General features: G+C 45.1%; 1 protein-coding gene across 6 annotated transcripts in view; it reads right to left on the bottom strand.

Moving 5' to 3' along the window:
- katnip (katanin interacting protein) overlaps positions 1-27,070 on the bottom strand; it is a 333,986-nt gene that overhangs the window by 28,630 nt on the left and 278,286 nt on the right. For all 6 annotated transcript variants that reach the window (XM_072480763.1, XM_072480761.1, XM_072480758.1 and 3 more), the window contains 4 exons: positions 24,684-24,823; positions 11,253-11,354; positions 10,658-10,818; positions 819-904 (listed from right to left, as the gene is read on the bottom strand). In XM_072480763.1, coding sequence (XP_072336864.1) covers positions 819-904; positions 10,658-10,818; positions 11,253-11,354; positions 24,684-24,823 — 489 coding nt within the window. The remainder of the gene's footprint in view (positions 1-818; positions 905-10,657; positions 10,819-11,252; positions 11,355-24,683; positions 24,824-27,070) is intronic.

The raw sequence follows: 27,070 nt of genomic DNA, 5'->3' as shown, positions 1-27,070 counted from the left end.
CTCTGGTTCATGGTGTTCCTCTTTGAAGTGGCACTTCCTTCATTCAACTCCATTTTAACTAGTCTAGGTAATAATGCTATCCACCTTCCCATGACACAGAAAACTCTTTATATCAGCTCTCAATCATCATCCGATTCCAACCAGGGTTCAAATACTCCCACATCTATCTCCTCCATATTTGCCAGTTCTTCTAGCTCACTTGTTCTACTCAATATTCTTCTTGTATTCATACAAGTGCAGCTCAAGTTAATACCTTTACTCTTTTTCTTAATTATTGTTAAGCTACTGTCTGTCATACCTTCCCCTCGACATGTTACAGTACTCTAAATCCATTCTTTCTTTCTTTATTTATTCTGCTGCACATTGGTAGACCGCCAGTTCAGGTGACATCCTCCACAATTCCCTCTACCCAATGGTCCCAATGTCATCAGAATCCGAAACCCTTCCTCCTGCACCACCAAGCCATGACTCGATGGATTTTACCTAAATTGCCCAGCACGAGGCACAGTAGGTCCTTCTGGGATTGCACTAATTTGATAGCCTTGACCCAAACATTCCTCATGTACTGCCTCCACAAGGCTTCAATTCAACTTTTCGCAATGTTATTGGTTCCTACATTGAATGTAACCTTTGACTTCTTCTGTTCAGGTCAATCTACAATCTCTTCAACCAGAGTTCAGGGTGATTGAAATTCAATTTCTTCATTTCTTTTCCATCCTTGATTACATTCTGCATAATAAGCCTCCCAGTTATTACATTCTGTGTAACAGCCTCAGCTGTTTACCTAACTTAAACAGAGAAAAAGATGAAAATTGAACCTGGGTCAGCTGTTTGCTTCTTCTTGGATCGATGAATAATTTGGTTTTCATTGGTCATTTTCACATCCTGGTCTTCCACTTGGTTGCTGCACAATAAAGTAAAACATTAATGAACCTGTCATTGGTTTTTAATGGGATTTTCTACTACTTCTTGTTTTCTTCTCAAAATCCTAAATGTATATAGTTACTGACATCACCTTACTGGTACAGAGTCTCAGTCAATTCTTGACAAGATTATAGTGGTAACTGTGGAAACGCATTTTATTTCCCTTCCTCGTGATAGATTGTATTAAGTGAAGTGTAAAATTCCTCTGCCTACATATAAGAAATACTGAAGTATTAATACAGAAGGGTATACTTCTCCCGAGATCACTTCCAGAGGGCAGTTGGATGACAGACATCACAGAGGTGGATAAACATGTGCTTCCTGATATCAGTACAGAAACTTGCCTTCTTTAGCTTTGCCCTTCTGGTGTGGTTTAACGTATCAGTTGTGCTCTGGATTACAACTTTTATGTATAAACTTTAGAATCTTACACATATCCACATGATTACTTCTAATTACCCTGCTTTTAAGGCTAATGAGTCAGAATTTTTCTAACTTTCTTTTTATATTGCGTCTACAGACATTAGTTATCATACATACAAATACTGTGATTACAAGAACAGGTCAGAGGCTGGGAATCCTGTGGCGAGCAACTCACCTCCTCACTTCTCGAGGCCTGACCACCAGCTACAAGGCACAAGTCAGGAGTGTGATAGTATACTCTCCACTTGCCTGGATGAGTGCAGCTCCAACAACACTCAAGGAGCTCACCACCATCCAGGACAAAGCAGTCCCGCTTGATTGGCACCCACAAATATTTACTCCCTACACCACCGACGCACAGTAGCAGCCGTGTGTACCATCTACAAGATGCTCTGTAGGAACTAAACAAGCCTCTTTAGACAGCACCTTACAAACGCCTGACCGCTATCATCTGGAAGGACAAGGGCAGCAGATACATGGGAATATCACCACCACCACCTGGAAATGCCCCTCCAAGCCATTCACCATCCTAACTTGGAAATAGAACATAGAACAGTACAGCACAGAACAGGCCCTTCGGCCCTCGATGTTATGCCGAGCATTGTCCGAAACCAAGATCAAGCTATCCCACTCCCTGTCATTCTGGTGTGCTCCATGTGCCTATCCAATAACCGCTTGAAAGTTCCTAAAGTGTCCGACTCCACTATCACAGCACGCAGTCCATTCCACACCCTAACCACTCTCTGAGTAAAGAACCTACTTCGGACATCCCTCCTATATCTCCCACCTTGAATCTTATAGTTATGCCCCCTTGTAACAGCTACATCCACCCGAGGAAATAGTCTCTGAACGTCCACTCCATCTATCCCCCTCATCATCTTATAAACCTCAATTAAGTCGCCTCTCATCCTCCTCCGCTCCAAAGAGAAAAGCCCTACCTCCCTCAACCTTTCCTCATAAGACCTATCCTGCAAACCAGGCAGCATCCTGGTAAATCTCATTTGCACCCTTTCCAATGCTTCCACATCCTTCCTATAGTGAGGTGACCAGAACTTCACACAATACTCCAAATGTGGTCTCACCAGGGTCATGTACAGTTCCTGCATAACACCGCGGCTCTTAAACTGAAGCCCCCTGTTAATAAACGCTAACACACTATAGGCCTTCTTCATGGCTCTATCCACTTAAGTGGCAATCTTCAGAGATCTGTGGACATGAACCCCAATATCTCTCTGCTCCCCCACATTCCTCAGAACCCTGCCGTTGACCCTGTAATCCGCATTCAAATTTTTCCGACCAAAATGAATCACCTCGCACTTATCAGGATTAAACTCCATCTGCCATTTTTCGGCCCAGCTCTGCTAATAAATTGCTGTTTCTTCACTGTCACTGGGTCAATGTCCTGGAACTCTCTCTCACAGCAATGTGGGTGTAGCTACACAAGTACTGTAGGGTGGGTCAAACAGTATCACATCCCACGAGGGCAGCAGTTGGAATTTAACCCCATTAAAAAAAAAAATTCAAAAAATAAAATGCAACTGATACCTCGTCTCAGTAATGGTGATTATTAAACAATCATCAATTGTTGTAATGCCTTTGCGGGAAGGAAATCTATTGTCCTCACCTGTCTGCATGTGACTCTGGACCACAGCAATGTGGTTGACTCTTAACTGCCCTCTGAAATGGCCGAGCAAGCCACGCAATTCAAGGGCAGTTAGAGATGGGCAACAAATGCTGACCTTGCCAATGAAATCCATATCCCATGAACAAATATTTTTTAAAACACACTGGTTGTCCAACACATGCATTTTCATAAACAGCTGATTGGAGAGAAATATTGCGGAAGTCACTAATAACTCTGAAATGTTGGCATGCAGCATCAGTTGATTGAATATGTTATCATTTTTTCTGGGTTTTTCAAATTCATTTTTATGGGATGTTTTGGCTTCACTGGTTCAGCCAGCATTTGTTGCCCATCCCCAATTGACCTTGGAAGGTGGTGGTGAGTTGCCTTTCTGAACCACTGCAGTCCATGTAATAATAATAATCGCTTATTGTCACAAGTAGGCTTCAATGAAGGTACTAGGAAAAGCCCCTAGTCGCCACATTCCGGCGCCTGTTCAGGGAGGCCGGTACGGGAATTGAACCCGCGCTGCTGGCATTGATCTGCACAAGCCAGCTGTTTAGCCCACTGTGCTAAACCAGCCCCTAACTACACCTACTGTGCTGTTACGGAGGTAGTTCCAGGATTTTGACCCAGTGATATTAAAGGAATGGTGATATATTTCCAAGTCAGGATTTGGAGGAGAACTTCCAAATGTTGGTATTCCCATGTATCTGTTACCTTGTCCTTCTAGATGGTAGTGGTTGTGAGCTTGGAATGTGCTGTCTGAGGAGCCTTGGTGAGTTCCTGCAGTGCATCTTGTAGATGGCACACATGGCTGCTACTGTGCGTCAGTGGTGGAGGGAGTGAATGTTTGTGGAAGGGGTAGCAATCAAGTGGGCTGCTTTGTCCTGGATGGTGTTGATGTTCTTTTTTAAAATAATTTTTCCAATTAAGGGCAATTTAGCGTGGCCAATCTACCTACCCTGCACATCTTTGGGTTGTGGGGGTGAAACCCACGCACACACAGGGAGAATGTGCAAACTCCACACGGCCAGAGACCTGGGGCCGGGATCGAACATGGATTCTCGGCACCGTGAGACAGCAGTGCTAACCACTGTGCCACTGCGTTGTTGAGCTTCTTGAGTGTTATTGGAGCTGCGTACACCAAGCAAGCGGGGATTATTTCATCACACTCCTGACCTGTACCTTGTAGATGGCTTTGGGGAGTCAGGTTGTGGGTTACTTGCAACAGGATTAAGGGCAGCACGGTAGCATTGTGGATAGCACAATTGCTTCACAGCTCCAGGGTACCAGGTTCGATTCCGGCTTGGGTCACTGTCTGTGCGGAGTCTGCACATCCTCCCCGTGTGTGCGTGGGTTTCCTCCGGGTGCTCCGGTTTCCTCCCACAGTCCAAAGATGTGCAGGTTAGGTGGATTGGCCATGATAAAATTGCCCTTAGTGTCCAAAATTGCCCTTAGGGTTGGGTGGGATTATGGGGATAGGGTGGAGGTGTTGACCTTGGGTGCTCTTTCCAAGAGCCGGTGCAGACTAGATGGGCCGAATGGCCTCCTTCTGCACTGTAAATTCTATGAAATAAGGATTCTTAGCCTATGACCTGCTCTTGTAGCCACAGTATTTACATGGCTGATGCAGTTCAGTTCTGGCCAATGGTAATCCCAGGATGTTGATTGTGGGGGAATTCAGTGATGGTTATGCCATGGAATGTCAAGGGGCGATGGTTTTATTCTCTCTTATTGGAGATGCTCATTGCCTGACACTTCTGTGGCGCGAACACTAATTGTCATTTGTCAGCCCGAGCATACATCCTGCCCAGGTCTTGTTGCATTTGCATGTGGACTGCTTCAGTGTCTAAGGAGTCGAATAGTGCTGAACAGTGTACAGTGATCAACGAACATCCCGACATCTGCCCTTATGTTGGAAGGAAGATCATTGATGAAGTAGCTATAGATTTTTGGGTCTTGTGCACTACCCTGAGGAACTCCTGCAGTGATGTCCCAGACTGACTTCGAACAACCACAATCATCTTCCTTTGTACTAGGTATGACTCCAACCAGTGCAGAGTAACTCCAGTTAGGCTTAGGTTCCTTGATGCCATATTCAATCAAATGTTGCCCTGATGTCAAGGGCAATCACTCTCACCTCACCACTGGAGTTCAGCTCTTTTGTCCATGTTTGAACTAAGGCTGCAATGAGGTCAGGCGCAGTGACTCTGGTGAAACCCAAGCTGAGCATCAGTGGGCATTGTTAAATAAGTGCCGTTTGACAGCACTGTTGATAACCCTTCAATCTCCGTGTTGAAGATTCAGAGTAGACTGATCAGGCGGTAATTGGCAGGGTTGGATTTTTCCTGCTTTTTGTGTATAGGACATATCTGAGCAATTTTCCACATTGCTGGGTAGATGCCAGTGTTGTAGCTGTACTGGAACAGCTTGGCTAAGGGTGTGGCAAGTTCTAGAGCACACATCTTCAGTACTATTGCTGGGATATTGTCAGGGCCTATTGCCTTTGCAGTATCCAATGCCTTCAGCCGTTTCTTGATATCGTGCTCAATGTGGGAGTTCAGGGAAGCGGCCGATGCCCCTGATCCCTTCACGTGCGGGAAGTGTGTCCAGCTGCAGCTCCTGTTAGACTGCATGACGGCTCTGGAGCTGCGAATGGACTCACTTTGGAGCATCCGCGATGCTGAGGAGGTCGTGGATAGCACGTTCAGTGAGTTGGTCACACCGCAGATTAGGATTGGTGAGGGAGACAGGGAATGGGTGACCAAAAGGCAGAGAAAGAGCAGGAAGGCAGTGCAGGTGTCCCCATGCGGTCATCTCTTTCCAAACCGTTTTGGATACTGTTGGGGGAGATGACTCACCGGGGAAGGCAGTAGTAGCCAGGCTCATGGCACTGTGGCTTGCTCTGCTGCACAGAAGGGCGGGAAAAAGACTGGCAGGGCTTTAGTCATAGGGGATTCAATCGTAAGGGGAGTAGACAGGCGTTTCTGTGGTCGAAAACGAGACTCCCAAATGGTATGTTGCTTCCCGGGTGCACGGGTCAGGGATGTCTCAGATCGGCTGCAGGACATACTGAAGGGGGAGGGTGAAAAGCCAGTTGTCGTGGTGCATATTGGCACCGATGATATACGTAAAAAAACGGGATGAGGTCCGACAATCAGAATTTAGGGAGTTAGGAGATAAGTTAAAAAGTAGGACCTCAAAGGTAGTAATCTCAGGATTGCTACTAGTGCCACGAGACAGTCAGAGTAGAAACTCAAGAATAGTCAGAATGAATATGTGGCTTGAGAGATGGTGCAGGAGGGAGGGGTTCAGATTTTTGGGACATTGGAGCTGTTTCTGGGGGCGGTGGGACCATTACAAATCGGATGGTCTACACCTGGGCAGGATTGGAACCAATGTCCTAGGGGATGCTTTTGCTAACACTGTTGGGGAGGTTTTAAACTAATGTGGCAGGGGGATGGGAACGAGATGAGGAAGGTAGAGGTCAGTAAAGAGGCAGCAACTAAAACCAGTAAGGTACTAGATAATAAACTCAATGTGACTAATGGGAAGAGTAGACAGGGAAGAGATGATGAATGCAAAGGAACAGGTGGTCTGAGGTGCATTTGTTTCAATGCGAGAAGTGTAGCAGGTAAGGCAGATGAACTTAGGGCTTGGGAATATGATGTTATTGGTATTACTGAAACTTGGTTGAGGGAAGGGCAAGACTGGCAACTAAATATCCCAGGGTATAGATGCTTCAGGAGGGATAGAGAGGGAGGTAAAAGGGGGTGGAGGAGTTGCATTACTGATCAGAGATGATATCCCAGCTGTGATTAAAGGGGGCACGATGGAGGATTCGAGCACTGAGACAATATGGGTAGAGCTAAGAAATAGGAAGGGTGCAGTAACATTGTTGGGACTTTACTACAGGCCTCCCAAAAGCGAGCGTGAAGTAGAGGTACAAATATGTAGACAGATTATAGAAAAATGTAGGAGCAATAGGGTGGTCGTGATGGGAGATTTTAACTTCCCCAACATTGAATGGGACTCATGTAGTGTTGGAGGCGTAGATGGAGCAGAATTTCTAAGGAGCATCCAGGAGAGTTTTTTAGAGCAGTATGTAAATAGTCCAACTCGGGAAGAGGCCATGCTGGACCTGGTATTGGGGAATGATCCCGGCCAGGTGGTTGAAGTTTCAGTCGGTGATTACTTTGGGAATAGCGATGACAATTCCGTAAGTTTTAGAATACTCATGGACAAAGACGAGAGTGGTCCTAAAGGAAGAGTGCTAAATTGGGAAAAAGGCCAAGTGTAACAAAATTCGGCAGGAGCGAGGGAATGTGGATTGGGAGCAGCTGTTTAAGGGTAAATCCACATTTGAAATGTGGGAGTCTTTTAAGGAAAGGTTGATGAGTGCAGGACAGACATGTCCCTGTGAAAATGAGGATAGAAATGGCAAGATTAGAGAACCATGGATGACGGGTGGAATTGTAAGACTAGCTAAGATGAAAAAGGAAGCATACATAAGATCTGGGCGACTTAAAACTGATGAAGCTTTGGAGGAATATCGGGAAAGTAGGACAAATCTCAAACGCGCAATAAAGAGGGCTACAAGGGGCCATGAAATATCTTTGGTTAACAGGGTCAAGGAAAATCCCAAAGCCTTTTCTTCGCATATAAGGAGCAAGAGGGTAACTAGAGAACGGATTGGCCCACTCAAAGATAAAAGAGAGAATTTATGCGTGGAGTCAGAGGAAATGGGTGAGATTCTTAATGAGTACTTTGCATCGGTATTCACCAAGGAGAGGGACATGACGGATGTTGAGGCTAGGGATGGATGTTTAAATACTCTAGGTCAAGTCGGCATAAGGAAGGGGGATGTTTTGGGTATTCTAAAAGGCATTAAGGTGGACAAGTCCCCAGATCCGGATGGGATCTATCTCTCAGTAGAGAGAAGCGAGGGACGAAATAACTGGGGCCTTAACAGATATCTTTGCAGCATCCTTGAGCACGGGTGAGGTCCCGGAGGACTGGAGAATTGCTAATGTTGTCCCTTTGTTTAAGAAGGGTAGCAGGGATAATCCAGGGAATTATAGACCTGTGAGCTTGACGTCAGTGGTAGGCAAACTGTTGGGAGAAGATACTGAGGGATAGGATCTATTCACATTTGGAAGAAAATAGACTTATCAGTGATAGGCAGCATTGTTTTGTGCAGGGAAGGTCATGTCTTACAAACCTAATAGAATTCTTTGAGGAAGTGACAAAGTTAATTGATGAGGGAAGGGCTGTAGATGTCATATATACGGACTTCAGTAAGGCGTTAAAGTTTCCCATGGCAGGTTGATGGAAAAAGTGAAGTTGTATGGGGTTCAGGATATACTAGCTAGATGGATAAAGAACTGGCTGGGCAACAGGAGACAGAAAGTAGTGGTGGAAGGGAGTGTCTCAAAATGGAGAAAGGTGACTAGTGGTGTTCCACAGGGATCCGTGCTCGGACCACTGTTGTTTGTGATATACATAAATGATCTGGACGAAGGTATAGGTGGTCTGATGAGCAAGTTTGCAGATGACATTAAGATTGGTGGAGTTGCAGATAGCGAGGAGGACTGTCAGAGAATACAGCAAAATATAGATAGATTGGAGAGTTGGGCAGCGAAATGGCAGATGGAGTTCAATCCAGGCAAATGCGAGGTGATGCATTTTGGAAGATATAATTCAAGAGCGGACTATACGGTCAATGGAAGAGTCCTGTGGAAAATCGATGTACAAAGAGATCTGGGAGTTCAGGTCCATTGTACCCTGAAGGTGGCAATGCAGGTCTATAGAGTGGTCAAGAAGGCTGACAGCATGCTTACCTTCATCGGAGGGGGTATTGAGTACAAGAGTCGGCAGGTCATGTTACAGTTGTATAGGGCTTTGGTTAAGCCACATTTGGAATACTGCGTGCAGTTCTGGTCGCCACATTACCAGAAGGATGTGGATGCTTTAGAGAGGGTGCAGAGGAGGTTCACCAGGACGTTGCCTGGTATGGAGGGTGCTAGCTATGAAGAAAGGTTGAGTAGAGTAGGATTGCTTTCGTTGGAAAGACGGAGGTTGAGGGGGGACCTGATTGAGGTCAACAAAATTATGAGAGGTATGGACAGGGTGGATAGCAACAAGAGTGGGGGTGTCAATTACAAGGGGTCACGATTTCAAGGTGAGAGGGGGAAAGTTTAATGGAGATGTGCGTGGAAAGTTTTTTATGCAGAGGGTGGTGGGTGCCTGGAACGCTTTGCCAGCGGAGGTGGTAGAGGCGGGCACGAAAGCATCATTTAAGATGCATCTAGACAGATATATGAACGGGCGGGGAACAGAGGGAAGTAGATCCTTGGAAAATAGAAGACAGGTTTAGATAAAGGATCTGGATCGGCGCAGGCTGGGAGAGCCGAAGGACCTGTTCCTGTGGTGTAATTTTCTTTGTTCTTTGATCTTTGTTATCATGTGAGATTAATCGAATTGGCTGAAGCTTGGCATCTAGGATGCTGGGGACCTCTGGGGGAGACTAAGATGGATCATCCACACAACACTTCTGGCTGACGATTATTGAGAATGCTTCAGCCTTGTCTTTTGCACTTAAGTGTGGGCTCCTCCATCACAGAAGTGTGTACTGACAACCAAGAAATTGTTCATGAAAACATTGAAAATGGTTCCCCCCAACAGAGTTGATTGGATGACAGCTATTATAAAACTAACTCCTCAGCAACATCTAATGCACACCATTAGAATTCTTGCAAATAATTATTCACTTCTCCAGTACCAATGAATCTTCAATGCATGATGCCTCAGCATTCCCAAGACCCATCCTCAAGAGTCTATTCCCATAAAATGATCAAAGTATCCTTCCCATATGCTGGCTACTTTGCAAATGGTTCCCACTCATTAGTTACTATTCCTTACAAAACATTCATCATCATCCACTTCTGAAAACCTCACCTTTGATCCTTCTGCTGTGGCAAACCACCACCTACACCCCAAATCTTCCTTTCCTGTACAAAGTCATTGAATGCATTGTTGCCTGCATCATCTTACAGAGAGTTTTACATAGAATTTACAGTGCAGAAGGAGGCCATTCAGCCCATCGAGTCTGCACCTGCTCTTGGAAAGAGCACCCTACCCAAGCCCACACCACCCTATTCCCATAACCCAGTAACCCCACTCAACCAACACTTAGGGCAATTTTTGGACACTAAGGGCAATTTAGCATGGCCAATCCACCTAACCTGCACATCTTTGGACTGTGGGAGGAAACCGGAGCACCTGGAGGAAACCCACGCACACACGGGGAGAACGTGCAGACTCCGCACAGACAGTGACCAAGCCGGGAATCGAACCTAGGACCCTGGAGCTGTGAAGCAATTGCGCTAACCACTATGCTACCGTGCTGCCCTAATCTAGTTACAAATTTTCAATATGAACCTCATCAGTCAAGTACTTGCCCCATCATAGCATGAAGAGCAGATCCAAATGACATTCTCGATCATTCTGACCATGGTGCGTTATCCCTTCTCACCATCTGTTGACATGACAACCACACTGTTTTCCACCAATACCTGTCCCTCCACTCTCCAACTAAGTGGCACTATTCTCACTTGGTTCCACTAATACAAGGTTGAGAAACCTAATTTGGGAACAACAAATAACCGATTGGATTCAATGTACCTTATAACGGTATTTCTCTCTCTGTGTGTCATCTTCTCGTCATTGGTGAAAAGGATTGTATGATATGGAATAACAGGATCACAAGTTGGAAGGATACCTCGGGCCACTTGACTCACAGTATCTAGGATTCCATTGTAAACTAATAAATCATCAACAAGTAGCTGTGAAATAATAGAAAAATACGGAATAATAACATCGACACACCCAAATACTGAATTGGTTGTATTTCTTGTATTGATAGATCACAGTAAACAATGCTGACATAGGTTAAAAGAATCTTCTCAGCTCACTTGCATATGCATTACATTTGTCAATGACAATTGTGATTAATTAATTTCGGAGTCTGATCATTCAAATTCGTTCTTTCATTATTTAAAAAATAATGACTGCAGACCAAAATTTTCCTATTGTGGCATCATCAATAAAACACTCATTAAGCAAATGTTTGCTCTGAAAGTGGCCAGTTACAACTAGGATTCCTGAGTCTTATGCTCATGTGTGTGCATCCATTAAACGCAAGTTCGGTATTGCTACTAAGGAGCATACAATTAACCAGTTTAATTACTCAGGAGTACTTAAAAGAAAGATAACATACCCCAAATTCTTTTACTCCTCTATGAGATGTTTTTGAATAATTCCAGAGTTTAATCATTGATATAGAAATGGGTTGATCAAAAATGACATAGACACGATTCACCTGTAACAGAAGGAACAACTCATATACAGTTTAGATTCAACAACTCACACAGCTTTCACAATAATACATGATAATATGATTTATTTTTATTGCAAAGATGAGAAAGGCAAGTTCTTTGGAGGTAACAAATGGGCAGCATGGTAGCACAGTGGTTAGCACAGTTGCTTCACAGCTCCAGGGTCCCAGGTTCGATTCCTGGCTTAGGTCACTGTCTGTGCGGAGTCTGCACGTTCTCCTCGTGTGTGCGTGAGTTTCCTCCGGATGCTCCGGTTTTCTCCCACAATTCAAAGATGTGCGGGTTAGGTGGATTGGCCATGATAAATTGGCCTTAGTGTCCAAAAAAAAGGTTAGGTAGGGTTACTGGTATAGGGTGGAGGGTGCTCTTTCCAGGGGCTGGTGCAGACTCGATGGGCTGAATTGCCTCTTTCTGCACTGTTGATTCTATGTAACTCTTATGGTTGACCATAACATTCTCTTTAGTCATCCATTTTCCACAGCTCTTGTTTGGTTTCACTTCCAACTATGCCAAAGTAGCAATCACATGTGTTTCGCTTTTAAACCCTGCACAAAGTCTCCCAAGAATCTATACTTTTCACAAGCAGCAGCTGTCAGAAAATGGATTCTGTGGAGCGGAGGATCTTTGCACTCAAGGATCAATTGGCCACATTGTACTGAGAATGATGAGGGTTTTCTGGCACTGACTTTCCAAAGATACTTTCCAAAGTTAAATATAGCACTTGGGCAAAGGGGATCAAACGATATGGGGGGGAAAGCGGGATTAAGTTATTGAGTTGGATGATCAGCCATGATCATAATGAATGGCAGAGCAGGCTCGAAGGGCTGAATGGCCCCCTCCTGCTCCTATTTTCTATGTTTCTATATGGTAGCCAAAATGTTAGTGCCAGACAGTACAGGACACCATGGTAATGTTAAAGTATAGAAGTTGATAACCATCTACATGAACAGCAGAAGGACAAAAGACCATCATGTGCTGGCAACAAAAAACAGAAACTATGTTGTCACAGGCAGAAGGTATCTGATCTCTTCCTGCCCATAATCAGTATGTTTTGTATGGAAATAGTGTGGCTTTTCTTACCCATGGAGTGTGCATTCCAATTAAGTGCTTGTGAGTCTAACACATACGTTTCTAAGTCACATATTAAGGTGTTTGATTCTCAAATGGGCTTTGAAGCTGGAACAGGTCAAGTAATTTGGTTGCTTGATGACTGGCAGCTAGTTTCAGAGTCTGGTTCTCAGACTGGCTGACAACTGATGGGTTTTAAAAGGCAAAGACGGAACAGCCTTTCTCTACAGCTGTTGTCTTGTTAGTGTTCTAATACAGTCTGCTCTGCTCTCTTCTGGGTCTTGAGATAGGAAAGGATCACAGTATCAGAAGCCAGTTTCAGTCACATGGTCACCAATCATCGTCTATACAGAATGGCTTAAAACTGAGAGGCCATCGATACACAACGGGAGATAAATGGTGGTCTTTGACACTTAACCTCTGAATAGCTGGTTGAATTGCAAACGTGGAGGCTTGCACTGTATTTTGAGTAAGCTTTGAACAATGAGAGGTATCAATACCACAGATAACATTCGTCATGGTATGTCCATTCCAGGGGGTGGCCCCACCCATGGTTATTCAATTCTGAACTTTCCAGAAGCTTGATAGTCTGCTCTGAATAGCAAAGGTTCTATGACCGCTTGGCAGCCATCTTAACAGTTAACCAGCGTCTATTTAAAATAAATAAACACCAGTTTCAGATGCTTTGATCTGAGTTCAGGTCATGTGTAAAATTATGAAAATTGTACACCTTTACTGGACAAAGTGCATAAACAGGGCTTCAGGTGCACTTTCTGAGAGGCCAAAACACGTCCAAGGAAATTCCCCAGCGTTGGGTTGGATCGAGTTAACTGGACAGTAACAAAGAGGAAGATGGCATTCAGCCACACACTGGCACTATGGAACAAGGTATGATGAAGCCTGAGGCTAAGAAGGCAGGAAGCCTCAAGAATAAGACGGTGATAGTAGTGGCCGATTCACGAACCTTTTTTGTAATTTCCATTTTAAATTTAAAGAACCCAATTCTTTTTTTCCAGTTAAGGGACAATTTAGCATGGCCAATCCACCTGCCCTGCACATCATTGGGTTGTGGAGGTGAGACCCACGCAGACATGGGGGAAATGTGCAAACTCCACATGGATAGTAATCCGGGGCCAGGATCGAACCCGGGTCCTCGACGCCATGAGGCAACAGTGCTAACCACTGCACCGCCTTCCTTTTTGTAATTATAACCAGTTCTGCATTATATGTTTTGTTGCTGGTGCTATGATGAAGGATTTCATGGAAGAGGTTGTATAAACATCTGGAAAGGGAGTTCAGAAGGATATGAAAAAAGGTAATCTTCACAATACTAATTGGAATTGATAGTTGCATGGAATCAAAATGAACATGTTTTTACAACTGGTCTGAGAGAACCAGCATCAATTTACAAAGGATAGGTCGACCATGCATGGCAAAACTGATTGAATGTTTTGAAGAGGTGACTAAAGTAGTGGACAGGAGAATGTCTATGAGTGCTATTTATAGGGACTTCCAGAAGACATTCAATGAAGTCCCTCATAAGAGACTATTGGCTAAAATTGAAGTTCATGGAATTGAAAGCAAAATATTTCCTGGGTTAGGAAACTGATTGAGACTGGAGATAAAGTGTAGAGACAATGGGTAAGAACTGTAATTGACAGCAAATGACGAATGGTGTTCCTCAGCATTAGGACCTCAATATTCACGATATTTATTAACTTAGATAATGGGATACAAAGCCACATATTCAAGTTTACCAATGACACAATAATAGGTCGCACTGCATAGTGTTGATGGAACCTCAAAATTATGAAGAAATTATAAAGAGAAATTGATGGATTAAGTGAATGGGCAGAACCATGGGTCAATGTGAGTTAATCCACTTTTTAACCTAAAAAGATTAGAACAGAGGACAAAGAGTACATGTGTTATAGATCATTAAAATGTCAAAAACTGGTTAGATTAACAGAATGATGGTTTTATAAGCTAGGGGAATAGAATGCAAGAGAGCACATAAATGAAAGCTCTGGTAGGCCACGAGTAGAGTACTGTCAGCAATTTTGGAAATCGGAATTTAGGAAGCATATATTGGACTTGAAGGGACTGCAAGTAATTACCAGATTGCTACCTGGACTCCAAGTGTTAATTCATGAGGAATGGTTACTGAATCTAGGGTTGCAATTCCAGGAACTTAGATCCTTGAGGGGTGATTTCAAGGCATTAAGATGAACAGATAGAGTAGATGGAAACTATTTCCACTGGTTGGGAGCATAGGAATAGGACGTTGAGTCCAAACATTATTGTTAGAGTACTAAGAATGAAATTAGGTAACATTTTTACGCACAAATGTGTGGGGCAAGATTGAAACTCTCTTCCACAAACAGCACACAATGCTAGATTCTAAATTGAAGATTGATAGATTTTTGTTAACCAAAAGGGATACAGGTCAATGGCAGATATATGGAATTAGGTCCCAGATCAGCCACAATATCACTGAAGAGCTGACGAGGCACAAAGGGCAAAATGGTTTATTCCAAATCCTATGAAGATATCTTTTAGACCGCTAGTCCAACAACTTCCAGTGAATGAAATGGGGTAAATAATTAATGAGAGTAGGAGAATTACAGGGCAACAGTAACCATAGCCTAATTAGGTTCAGTTTTAAAATAAATAAAGTTTGCGAATAAAGGAAAGGAACCAAGAATAATTCAATGGTACCTCAAGTCCTGAGGAACAGAGACCTTGGTGTTTATAAATAGATCTCTGAAGGCAGAAGGACAGGTTAATAGGGTGGTGAAAAAGGCATATGGTATACTTGCCTTTATCAATCGTGGCATAGATTACAAAAGCAAGGAAATCATATTGGAGTTATATAGAACATTGGTGAGGCCACAACTGTGTTCAGTTCTGGTCACCACATTATAGGAATGATGTGATTGCACTGGAACGGGTGTAGAGTCGATTCACAGGATGTTGCCTGGGATGGAACGTTTCAGTTATGAAGAGACACTGGATAGGCTTGGGATGTTTTCACTGGAGCAGAGAAGGCTGAGGGCGACCTGATCGAGGTGTACAAGATTATGAGGGTCATGGTCAGGGTGGATAGGGAACTTAGTTGAAGAGTTGGTTACGAGGTGACACAAGTTCAACGTGAGGGGCGGGATGTTCAGGGGATTTGAGGAAAATCTTTTTTAACCAAAGGGTGGTAGAGGCGGATTGCCTCACATCCTTTAAAAAGTACCTGGATGAGCACTTGGCACGTCTTAACCTTCGGGGCTATGGGCCAACTGCTGGCAAATGGGATTGGGATTGGCAGATCAGGTGCCTTTCATGCGGCTGTGCAGACGTAATGAGCCGAAGGGCCCATTCTGTATTTTTACTATGATTCTGTGAGGGTAGATATAAAGAAGCTATTTCCTCTGTTCGGCAAATTATCAGGAAAAATAAGTTGCGCTATTTTCTTGTTTTTGGAATATCACTGTCATATTGTATATATTGGAAGAACAGATAAAGGGGCTGGTTTAATGAAATTAGAGACAGAAAGCCTGCAAATGTCAAACATCAATGGGGGAAGCGTGAAGGCAAGTGGTTTGATGTGTTGATGAACCAAGGGTGCCAGAAGAACTTGCATAAGAATTTACCTAAGGGCAAAGAAAGAGGTGGTTTGAAGTTGGCTATTGAATTTCAAAAGGGAATATAATTGGAATAATGAAGATGAGGAAAGATAGGACAAGTTTACTTTTAAAATATAGTAGCCGTAAAGTAAAAAAAAGGGGAGGGGGTTAATCAATTATGGGATGAAAGGAACTTCTAAATGTTTGTAGAGGGTAAAATCAAAGGAGAATAACAGATTTAACACACACCATCTGGCCTGCGAAATCCTACCAACTGTCCTGGCTTGACACAAATCATACCTCTTTAGCCTGGGGTTACCCCATCTCTGGATCTGTAAAGATTTAATCACCAGCTAATGCTCGCATTCCAAGCATTGTCTGGCATCTTTGAATTTGTCTATATATATGTTTCTGGAACATACCTCTTCATTCACCTGAGGAAGGAGCAGCACTCCGAAAGCTAGTGATTCAAAACAAACCTGTTGGACTAAAAACCTGGTGACTTAACCTGGTGTTGTAAGACTTCTTACTGAACAGATTTAAAAACACTGAAGACTGTGAGAGACTGTAGCTGGTGAGATTTCAACAAAATCAGAGCATGGACTAGAGAGCTAATTTGCTGTCACCCTCAAAGAACTCCTGAAGAGCAGCAGGGTATTGTGAGGTAAAATTACTGCAATTTTATAGATTAGAAAATCTATAAAGGATTGTTGCCATTTGAAGGGATGTTAAGCTGAGTTTATTTTAAGCCAAGATCTGTTTGGAAAGGTTTAAACACTGTTAATGGCTGTGTCAAAGCGTTCTTATGTTTAAGTGTAATTTTTTATATTTATTTTAATAAATGTTTCACTTTAATAAAGAATCATCTCAATTGGTCCGAGAAATTACTTCCTGATTTTGGAAAACATCCTCATAATAGACAAATTGCAAAACCATTCTGGCAGCTGTTTCAAGTTTCCCTTTAGGACTTACCATCGGCCATGTGATAACAAAATCAACAATGAAGCAACATATTCTTAAATTTAGAGCTAGGCAATTTAGATGTAGGCATCGCTGGCTAGTACAGCATTTATTACCCATCTCTAATTGCCCTTGAGATGGTAGTGACGTGCCTCCAGCTTTAACCAGTGTAGTCCATGTGATGTAGGTACACCTACAGTGCTGTTAGGAACGGAGCTCCAGGATTTTGATCCAGCATCAGCAAAGGAGCAGTAATATAGTTCCAAGTCAAGATGGTGAGTGGGTTGAAAGAGTCAACTGCAGCTGAGGGTCAAATGAATGGGCAGCACGGTAGCACAGTGGTTAGCACTGTTGCTTCACAGCGCCAGGGTCCCAGGTTCGATTCCTGGCTTGGGTCACTGTCTGTACGGAGTCTGCATGTTCTCCCCATGTCTGTGTGGGTTTCCTCCGGGTGCACCAGTTTCCTCCCACAGGTCCAGAAAAAAAATTGGACATTCTGAATTCTCTCTCTGTGTACCCAAACAGGAGCCGGTATGTGGCGACTAGGGGCTTTTCACATCAACTTCATTGCAATGTTAATGTAAGCCTACTTGTGACAATAAATGATTATTATTAATGAATCTGCTGCTATTATCTTGCGCTTAGAAGGTGCTATCAAATGAGCCGTGATGAATTGTTGCAGTGCATTTATACATAATCCTACCAACTGTCCTGGCTTGAGACAATTCACACCACTTTAATCGTGAACATTTTTTTTGCGGTCTGACAAACAACATTTAACAAACTTACAAACAACATAAAACATGCTGCAGGTTCAATCAGAAAGGACACCACTTCTCCCAAGCGGTTCCTTTTAAAATATTATCTGGACACCTCAGTTATCGGTTGCGGACAGGGTCGCAAAGGGGTTCTCGTTTTGGGAGTCAGACTCAAGGTCGTCATCTTCTCCCGGATGCCAAACTCTTGAATATATCAGGGCTGATAGGGCTGCATGGTGTGATTTGGGGTCGCTCTCGTCATTCCGGACGAGTCTGAACGAGTCATCTCTGTGCCAATAGGTGGTGTCTAGTTGTGTGGGGATGGAATCGGGGTCGTCATGGTAGGTCGGTGGTGGGGTTTGTTTAGGAAAGTGATAATGAAGGGATCACTCGAATTGTAGTCAGATTCGCTGGGTGTGGGTCCTGTTGCATGGGGATAGTAGGGAGGTGTGCTGTGGCTATCGTCCGAGTCACAGTCGCTGTCTCTGCTGCTGCAGTCGGTGGGCGTTCCGGGGCGGAGTGTATATTTCGGGGGTGGAGTCGAGGTAGAGTCCGTGGCTGGGCTGGATGTGTTGGGGGATGGTAGGGTTACGTTGGCTGTGGGCGGGGTGTGGTGTGCTGCGTCGAGCATGACGTGGTGTGAGTGGTTAGACTGTGTTCCATATGCTTTTAGCTGGTTGATATGGAACCACGCAGTCTTTCCGTTGGGATACTTTATCTTGTATACGGAAGGGCTTACTTACTTTGTCCGCAATGGAGTACGGACCAGAGTACTTTGGTGCCAGGAATGTGCTGGGGTTGTATACGGAGAGAATGACTTGCTGTCCCATACTGTACTCAGTCGCATGCACTTGTCGAAACAAGCCTTGCTCTGTTTCTTTCTTGTGCCCAATTTCACTGCGGCTGCTAGCTGAGCCTTTTTAACGTTTTCCACTAATTGCTCGACTGCTTTCTCGTGTGTGAGGGCCGTCACCTCTGGGCTGGTCAAGTCTAAACCTAATAACAATTCTGTGCTTTTCATGGGGCGTCCGGTCATGAGTGTGTGGGGTGTAACCTGTGTAAGTAGAAATTGTATTGCGCAAAAACATCAGCGCAAAAGGGAGGACTGAGTCCCAAGTGGTGTTGTTCTGCTGGACCATTTTTCTGAGGGTGGAATTTAGGGTCCGATTCATACGCTCCACGATATCACTCGACTGTGGGTGGTATGCAATGTGGAATTTTTGGGTGATGCCAAATATCGTGAGGACGTTCTGCATGACATGTCCCATAAAATGGGAACCTTGGTCGGATTCAATGCTGCGGGGGAGTCCCCATCTTGTAAAGATGTGGTGGGTCAAAATCTTGGCTGTGGGTTTTGCCGTGTTTGTCCTGGCTGGGAATGCTTCCACCCATTTCGTAAACGTGTCTATCACCACGAGTACATATTTATAACCATTCCTGCAAGGGGGCAATGGTCCTATAAAATCAATCTGGAGGTTAGTCCAGGGGCCATTAACGGGTCGGGTGTGGTTAAATTGAGCCTTTTTGGCATATCTGTCCGGATTATTCTGGACGCAGATAAGACAATTCTCGATGTAGTGATTTACATCCTCCTTTAAATTCGGCCACCAACAAAGCTGCTTGAGGTGGGCTGTAGTGGGATCGATTCCCTGACCGTCGTGGAATAAACAAATCAGTTGATTCCTGTCCTGTTCAGGAACCACATAAAGGGTGTCTTTTAACACCACGCCGTCATATGTGGTCAGAGCATTTTTAAACCTCTCATAGGGTGCTGGATAGTTTCCTTTTACAATCTCCCTGAGATTGCTGTCCTGCTTCTGGGCCTCCACTAGATCCTCGATCTTTGTCTGTGAGACCTGAACTGCATTCACTGGCGCGCTTTCGGGGGGTGTCCAAAAGTATCCATGCCTGGAACCTGCTTTAGCCAGTGCGTCGGCTTTTACGTTTCCGGGGGGGGGGAGGAACAATGGTGACTATGAACTTTGACTATCCCAAAAGTCCTGTTCTGTGCTCTCTCTAAGATGTGACAGAGCAATGGGGCTGAGGGGAGGGGTTTTCCGTCTGCGGAAACAAAGCCTCTTGCTTTCCACAGGGGCAGGAATTCCGTGAGGCTGTTGCAGACATAGAGGCTGTCCGAGTATATGTCTGCTGGGCTGGGGAAGGAATCTGGGTGTTCCACTATATATGCGATGGCCGCAAGCTCTGCTGCCTGCGCGCCTAAGTGGCCTGGAAGTTTTAACGATATTTCCTCTAGGGCACGTCCCTGTGCGTCCTCAACATAAATACCACAACCTGTTATGCGCTTCCCATCCAATACTGTGGAAGGTCCATCCACATATATCCTTATGGGCTCGCACGTGTCTGTGTGCTCTGGGTTGAACTACCTATCTTTCTGGGTGGGGTTTTAGCAATAAAGGGGCCTGTGTTGTGGTGTGGAGAGATAATTTCACATTCATGGGGGGTTCCGGGGTACTGTAAGTTGTTGGCAAAAAAGGTGTGCGTCTTTGTCCCTTTAACAGTGATTTCCCGTCCCTGCAAGAGAAGGGTCCATCTAGCTGCTCTAATCTGGCTTACTGAACCGTCCTTGAGTCGTCTGCCCAGTAAAAGTTGGGTGGGGGTGTGTTCGGTGAGAATTGTGATGGGGTTCAGTCCGGTAATATACGAAAAATACTGGACTGCCCAAAATACTGCGAGCAAGTGCCTCTCACAGGCTGAAAATCCCTGCTCCACAGCATCTAAAATTCTGGAGGTCGCTCCTGGAGGAGCACGGCCGAAAGGGTGCGGTCTGTGTTTGCTACCTCTATAGCGTAAGGGGAAAGCGGGTCTGGAACTTGTAGTGCGGGAGCTGCTATGAGTGATTGCTTCAACGGATCCACAGCATCCGTATGCTGCGGAAGCCATTCCCAGGGGGCTCCTTTCTTTAGGAGGGGTGCTGCCTTGCTGGCGAAACCGTCAATGTGGTTTCGGCAGTAGCCAACCTGTCCTAAAAACGACCGGAGGGCTGAAACGTTCTGGGGAAGGGGCAATTTAGCAATCGAGTCAATCCTTTTATGCTCGATCTCGCGTTTAACATCTGTGATAATTGTTCCCAAATATATCACCTTTTCTTCCAAAATCTGGGCCTTTTTGGGGTTGACTTTACAACCGATTGGGTGTAAGAGTTCCAGGAGTTCGGCCAGAAGCTCAATGTGCTCTTCCTAGGTGTCTGTCTGCAGTAGTAGGTCATCTACGTACTGGACCAGACATTCGGGGCGAGAGAATTTGGCTAAACCATTTGCCAGCTGTCGGTGGAAAATGGAGGGGGAGTTGTGGAATCCTTGTGGCAGGCCTGTCCACGTGTACTGCTGATTTTTAAAAGTGAAGACAAATTTGTACTGGCACGCCTTTGCCAATGGAATGGACCAGAATCCATTACTGACGTCCAAAATCGTAAAGAATCGGGAATTGAGTCCCTGCTTGAGCATGGTCTTGGGACTTGTTGCTACTGTGGGGGCTGCTGCGGGGGTGAATTTGTTGAGTTCCCGGTAATCGATGGTCAGTCGCCATGATCCATCGGGCTTTCTCACTGGCCAAATCGGGGCATTATTAGTGGAGGCTACTGATCTAAGTACGCCCTGCTCTAATAAGCTTTCTATTACCTTTGAGATTTCTCTCTCTGCCTCTTGGGGAAATCCATATTGTTTTTGGGGTCTCGGGTCAGGTCCTGTTATTTGTACGGAGCCAGTCATCCGTCCACAGTCGTGCTTGTGGGTCGCGAATGCTGCCCTGTTCTTTTGCAGAACTGCCCTAACCTGCTTGTCTGTACTAAGCGTGGTCGGGTTGAACCAAAATTCACCTACTGCGCTAATTTTGTTCACGCATTCTCCTATGTTGAGCGATGCGGGGGCTCTTGCAGACTTTGCCATTTTCCAGACACACTGGTTGACTGGATCAAATTTAAGACTGTGGGAATTCATGAAGTCTATTCCCAGAATGTGTTCTGCTGTGTGGGGCAGGTCAACTAAAACCACGGGGTGCTTGGTGGTAATGTTACCGATTTTAATGGGTACAGGGGCTGTGATGTGTCCCTGCTGTGAGTGGCCTGTAAAGCCGGTGAGGGTGATGGTGGCTGTAGTGGGCCACGTGTCTTTTGCCTGCATTTGTTGAGGCCATCTACGGGATCACCCCGGTTATACCCGATCGCATCCAGGATCGCGGTATGCATTTCTGCAAGGGTGCCTCCTCCTACATTCTGTGGGTCGGGAAGGGCTGCTGCTACTGAAGGGTCTAAACTTAAAACTGTGAGTTTTACATGCTCTCGCTCATCCAGGCTGTACATGGTCACCTGATGCTTTAGTGTGGCAAAGAAATGGTGGGGGTCTGAGGTGGGGAGGAACGGTGTGATCTTATCGCCCGTGTCCCGTAATTGGGTTACTGTTTAGGGGTGGAGTATAGAAATTCCGCATCGTCCGATGTGGCTGTGCGGTGGGTGGTTACGGGGTTCATTGGAGTCTGAACTATCTGCTGTGTGGGGGGCTGGGGCGCTTTCCTCTTTTGTGGCTTTCCCTGCGCACATGTTCCCTGAACATATCTCTGCGCTGTTTCATTCAATTCTTCCCAATCAGGGCCGTCTTCCTGATCTAATTTCGCTCCAAAGGTTTCCTGGAAGCCTTTCTGAACTGAAAGCAGCGATTGCAGCTCTGCAATCTGCTTCCGGCACTTTGCGTAATCTAGCGTGCTTTGTCTTTGCTCTGTGGTGGCAGCATGGAGTGCTCTTAACGCTGCCTTTAGGTCGCTGCACTGTCTCTGCAATGCTTCTGCCTGCTTTTCTGTTTCTTCACGTACCAGGACTGCACGTTGCGTGTCCTGATAGGCCTTTTCATATTGAGACTGGAAGCTGCTTAAGTGTGCCAGACAAGACTGTTGTGCCCTTTTGGCATTCTCCACCTCTCCATCTTTTGCTGCCAATTTCCTCAATTCTAAATTCTCTCGCTCTGCCTCGCTTACATCGACCTTACTCATTCGATGTATGCCCTCTACTTCTTTCCGGAGCATCCTAACAACCTCCTCTGTGCCTCGCAATTGTGCCAAGCAGGACACGATTGCCATCGGCTTGCGAGCTTTCCCTAAGCTCTTTTGTGGATCTCGCTCAGGTTCTCCCACCAAGTATGTCCTATACTCCCGGGGCCTGATTCCTCGTTGTCACAGAATTCACTCCAAAGGGGCCATCCTTTCCCTTTGAGATATTTCCTGATCTCTTCCTCCCAAATGGGACATTGTCCCACTCTACTGCTGCTGGTCGCTGCGACCGCAAATTCCTCTGGGTTCATGAGGCGTTGCATTGCCATCTTTCCTATCCGAATGCTGCTCTTCAAATTTGGGACAGGGGTATTAAGGCGGTGCTGTAAATACGGGTATGGCTTTCGCTATTTTCCGATATACAAACTGCCGACAGTTTTGTCGCAACAAAGAATCTATCACTTTTACCTTATGGCCCTGTTAGTTACGCATGCATACACACACTTCCGAATTATGAGTATTGATCAAAACTCCTTGAACGCTTGTGGTTTTCTGTTCCCAATTGGATCTCTAATTCAAATTCTTGGGTTCTCCCGGAGTGGTTATGCCACTTCTAGATCGGATCCCGTCAGATGTCGCCAAATAATGTTGCTAACTTTCGTCTTGGTACAATTGCTCTGTTTTATTACCTTTGCTCTCGAGTCGCCAGGTATTTTTATGATACCGCCACGAGGTTCAAGTCTGAGAAATGATCAATAACCCAGTACACCGATTAGTAAGATTCAAATCAAAGCACATTTATTATACACAGTAATCGCTACTCATGCACAAATTCTACGTCTAAGCTACTTCTATAACTAACAGGCCTGTACTTAACTTCGGACTGGCCCACCAGGTCAGGGGAACAAATGGCCTTTCGTTCGGGTTCTGAGTCTGCGGGATTCGAAGTTGATACGGATTGGTAGCTAGGAGCGCCTATCTCGTAGCGAGCGTTGAATTAAGACTTACTTTGTCGGGGGTCATGCACCGGTCACGGTCAATGTTGGTTCGTGTTACTGGGTGACCGAGGCAGGACGCAGAGGTGAAGAGAGCGATTTGAACTTGGGGCTTAACTCTTATAGTCCTCAGGGGCTTCCCGCCTTTTGGGCCGGACCCTGTACCTGGTCCCAAGTGATTGGACTTTGTCCCAATCGCTTGGTTCGATTTCTCCAATACTGGAGCGGTTCCCTGATCGATGGGCGGTCTTGAGGTGCTCGTTCACCTCCTTTGTGTTGGCTCCTGCTGGCACCGGGGAGTCTGGCTTTGCTTTGTGTGTCCCAAATGTTACTTATTGTTCCCGGGGATTGCTCATCAGTATGCAGATGGCTGCTACATTGTTATGGTGATGGTCGCTGGTATCAATGTTGTCTGGCCTTTTGCAGAGTTTTAATACACAGCAAACCTGGACCTGCCGGTTTCTGTCTTGTTGGCTGACTTTCCCATCAGCCTTTGCCGTTCGCCATTTTAAATCGGGAGTTGGCCAATTTAGGTGGCTACACCTGCCCTAAGCATTGTCAGCCTTTACTGTACCACCTCCTTCTCAATGTTCAATCCATCCTTTCTGCACCACAAGATCTCTCACACTGTGGTGTAGGATGGCTGAGAAGGAAGCATGGATCGAGGTTTTAGCAAAAGAGGGGCTAGTTAAAGGCTAATTTGGACAAAGTTGTGGAGGTGTATGATGCATGTCAGACCAATTCTTCATGTGAGAACAAGGCTAAATACAATTAGGTTGAGTTGTGAGGTGAACATAAAAGGGAACCCAAAATCAACTACTCGCAAGTAAATAGTAAGCAGCAAGTTTTACAAGTGCACATAATTGGATTTTATTTTCTTCAAGTCAGAATAACCGTTGGAGAGAAAATTTGTTTCTTACCAAACCAGGAAGAATTGGGGCTAACCACATGTGTCTGCCATCATTTGTGTCATTTATTCCATCAATTAATTTGTCTGGGGTTCGGACATCTCCTGAAACGCTATCTAAAACATTCACACTGTCAGGAAAAGCAGATATGTCTGATAGTGGCAAGTTAAGAACTTTTTGAACAACAAACTCACTTGACCAGGATGCAGTAATGATTCAGCAATAACTAATCATTATAGTTCTTTATATTTCAACAGACGGTACAGTTTATTTAGCTACATTTCATTAACAGCAAGATATCATCACTTTTACAAGCGGTGATAGAACATAGAACATAGAGCGATACAGCGCAGTACAGGCCCTTCGGCCCACGATGTTGCACCGAAACAAAAGCCATCTAACCTACACTATGCCATTATCATCCATATGTTTATCCAATAAACTTTTAAATGCCCTCAATGTTGGCGAGTTCACTACTGTAGCAGGTAGGGCATTCCACGGCCTCACTACTCTTTGCGTAAAGAACCTACCTCTGACCTCTGTCCTATTATGCCTTTTCTCATTAGAACGGAGAAGGATGAGGGGCGACTTGATAGAGGTTTATAAGATGATCAGGGGAATAGATAGAGTAGACAGTCAGAGACTTTTTCCCCGGGTGGAACAAACCATTACAAGGGGACATAAATTTAAGGTGAAAGGTGGAAGATATAGGTGGGATATCAGAGGTAGGTTCTTTACCCAGAGAGTAGTGGGGGCATGGAATGCACTGCCTGTGGAAGTAGTTGAGTCGGAAACATTAGGGACCTTCAAGCAGCTATTGGATAGGTACATGGATTACGGTAAAATGATATAGTGTAGATTTATTTGTTCTTAAGGGCAGCACGGTAGCATTGTGGATAGCACAATGCTTCACAGCTCCAGGGTCCCAGGTTCGATTCCGGCTTGGGTCACTGTCTGTGCGGAGTCTACACGTTCTCTCCGTGTCTGCGTGGGTTTCCTCCGGGTGCTCCGGTTTCCTCCCACAGTCCAAAGATGTGCAGGTTAGGTGAATTGGCCAATGATAAATTGCCTTTAATGTCCAAAATTGCCCTTGGTGTTGGGTGGAGGTGTTGAGTTTGGTTAGGGTGCTCTTTCCAGGAGCCGGTGCAGACTCAAAGGGCCGAATGGCCTCCTTCTGTACTGTAAATTCAATTATAATCTATGATTAATCTAGGACAAAGGTTCGGCACAACATCGTGGGCCGAAGGGCCTGTTCTGTGCTGTATTTTCTATGTTCTATATCTATTACCCCTCAGTTTAAAGCTATGTCCCCTCATGCCAGCCATTTCCATCCGCGGGAGAAGGCTCTCACTGTCCACCCTATCTAACTCCCTGATCATTTTGTATGCCTCTATTAAGTCTCCTCTTAACCTTCTTCTCTCCAACGAAAACAACCTCAAGTCCATCAGCCTTTCCTCATAAGATTTTCCCTCCATACCAGGCAACATCCTGGTAAATCTCCTCTGCACCCGCTCCAAAGCCTCCACGTCCTTCCTATAATGCGGTGACCAGAACTGTACGCAATACTCCAAATGCGGCCGTACCAGAGTTCTGTACAGCTGCAATATGACCTCCTGACTCCGGAACTCAATCCCTCTACCAATAAAGGCCAACACTCCATAGGCCTTCTTCACAACCCTATCAACCTGGGAGGCAACTTTCAGGGATCTATGTACATGGACACCTAGATCCCTCTGCTCATCCACACTTCCAAGAACTTTACCATTAGCCAAATATTCCGCATTCCGGTTATTCCTTCCAAAGTAAATCACCTCACACTTCTCTACATTAAACTCCATTTGCCACCTCTCAGCCCAGCTCTGCAGCTTATCTATATTTGACTAATCATAGGGATAGTCAGTGCTGTAGTTGTATTGTCACTAGGCTAGCAATTCAGAGACCCAGGACAATGCTTTGGACACCTGGGTTTGAATTCCACCACAGCACAACTGTGTGGCAGAACTGCAGAGCTTAGGTCTGATCAGTTTATTGTGGGAATGTTTTGCTGTCTATCCTATGCTGCTTATGCAAGTAGTTCTCATTTTCAGGTGCTGCTCCTGGCATGCCCTCCTGCACTTTCCATTGATCCCCTTGCTAGGTGCTGATGGTAGAGCGGGTGGTTTGCTGGGCCATGAGGTTACTGATTTTAAAAAATGTGTTCATGGGACATGGGCATCGATGGCTGGGCCAGCATTTATTGCCTATCCCTAATTGTCCTTCAGCTGAGGGCATTTAAGAGTCAACCACATTGCTGTAGATCTGGTGTCACATGGTAAGAATGGCAAATTTCCTTCTCTAAAGGATATTAGTAAACCAGATGGGCTTTTACAACATGGACAATGGTTTCATGATCATCGTTA

Source organism: Scyliorhinus torazame, chromosome 17, assembly GCF_047496885.1.
Source record: "Scyliorhinus torazame isolate Kashiwa2021f chromosome 17, sScyTor2.1, whole genome shotgun sequence".
NCBI lineage: Eukaryota > Metazoa > Chordata > Chondrichthyes > Carcharhiniformes > Scyliorhinidae > Scyliorhinus > Scyliorhinus torazame.
This window is presented reverse-complemented; position numbering and strand designations above follow the sequence as displayed.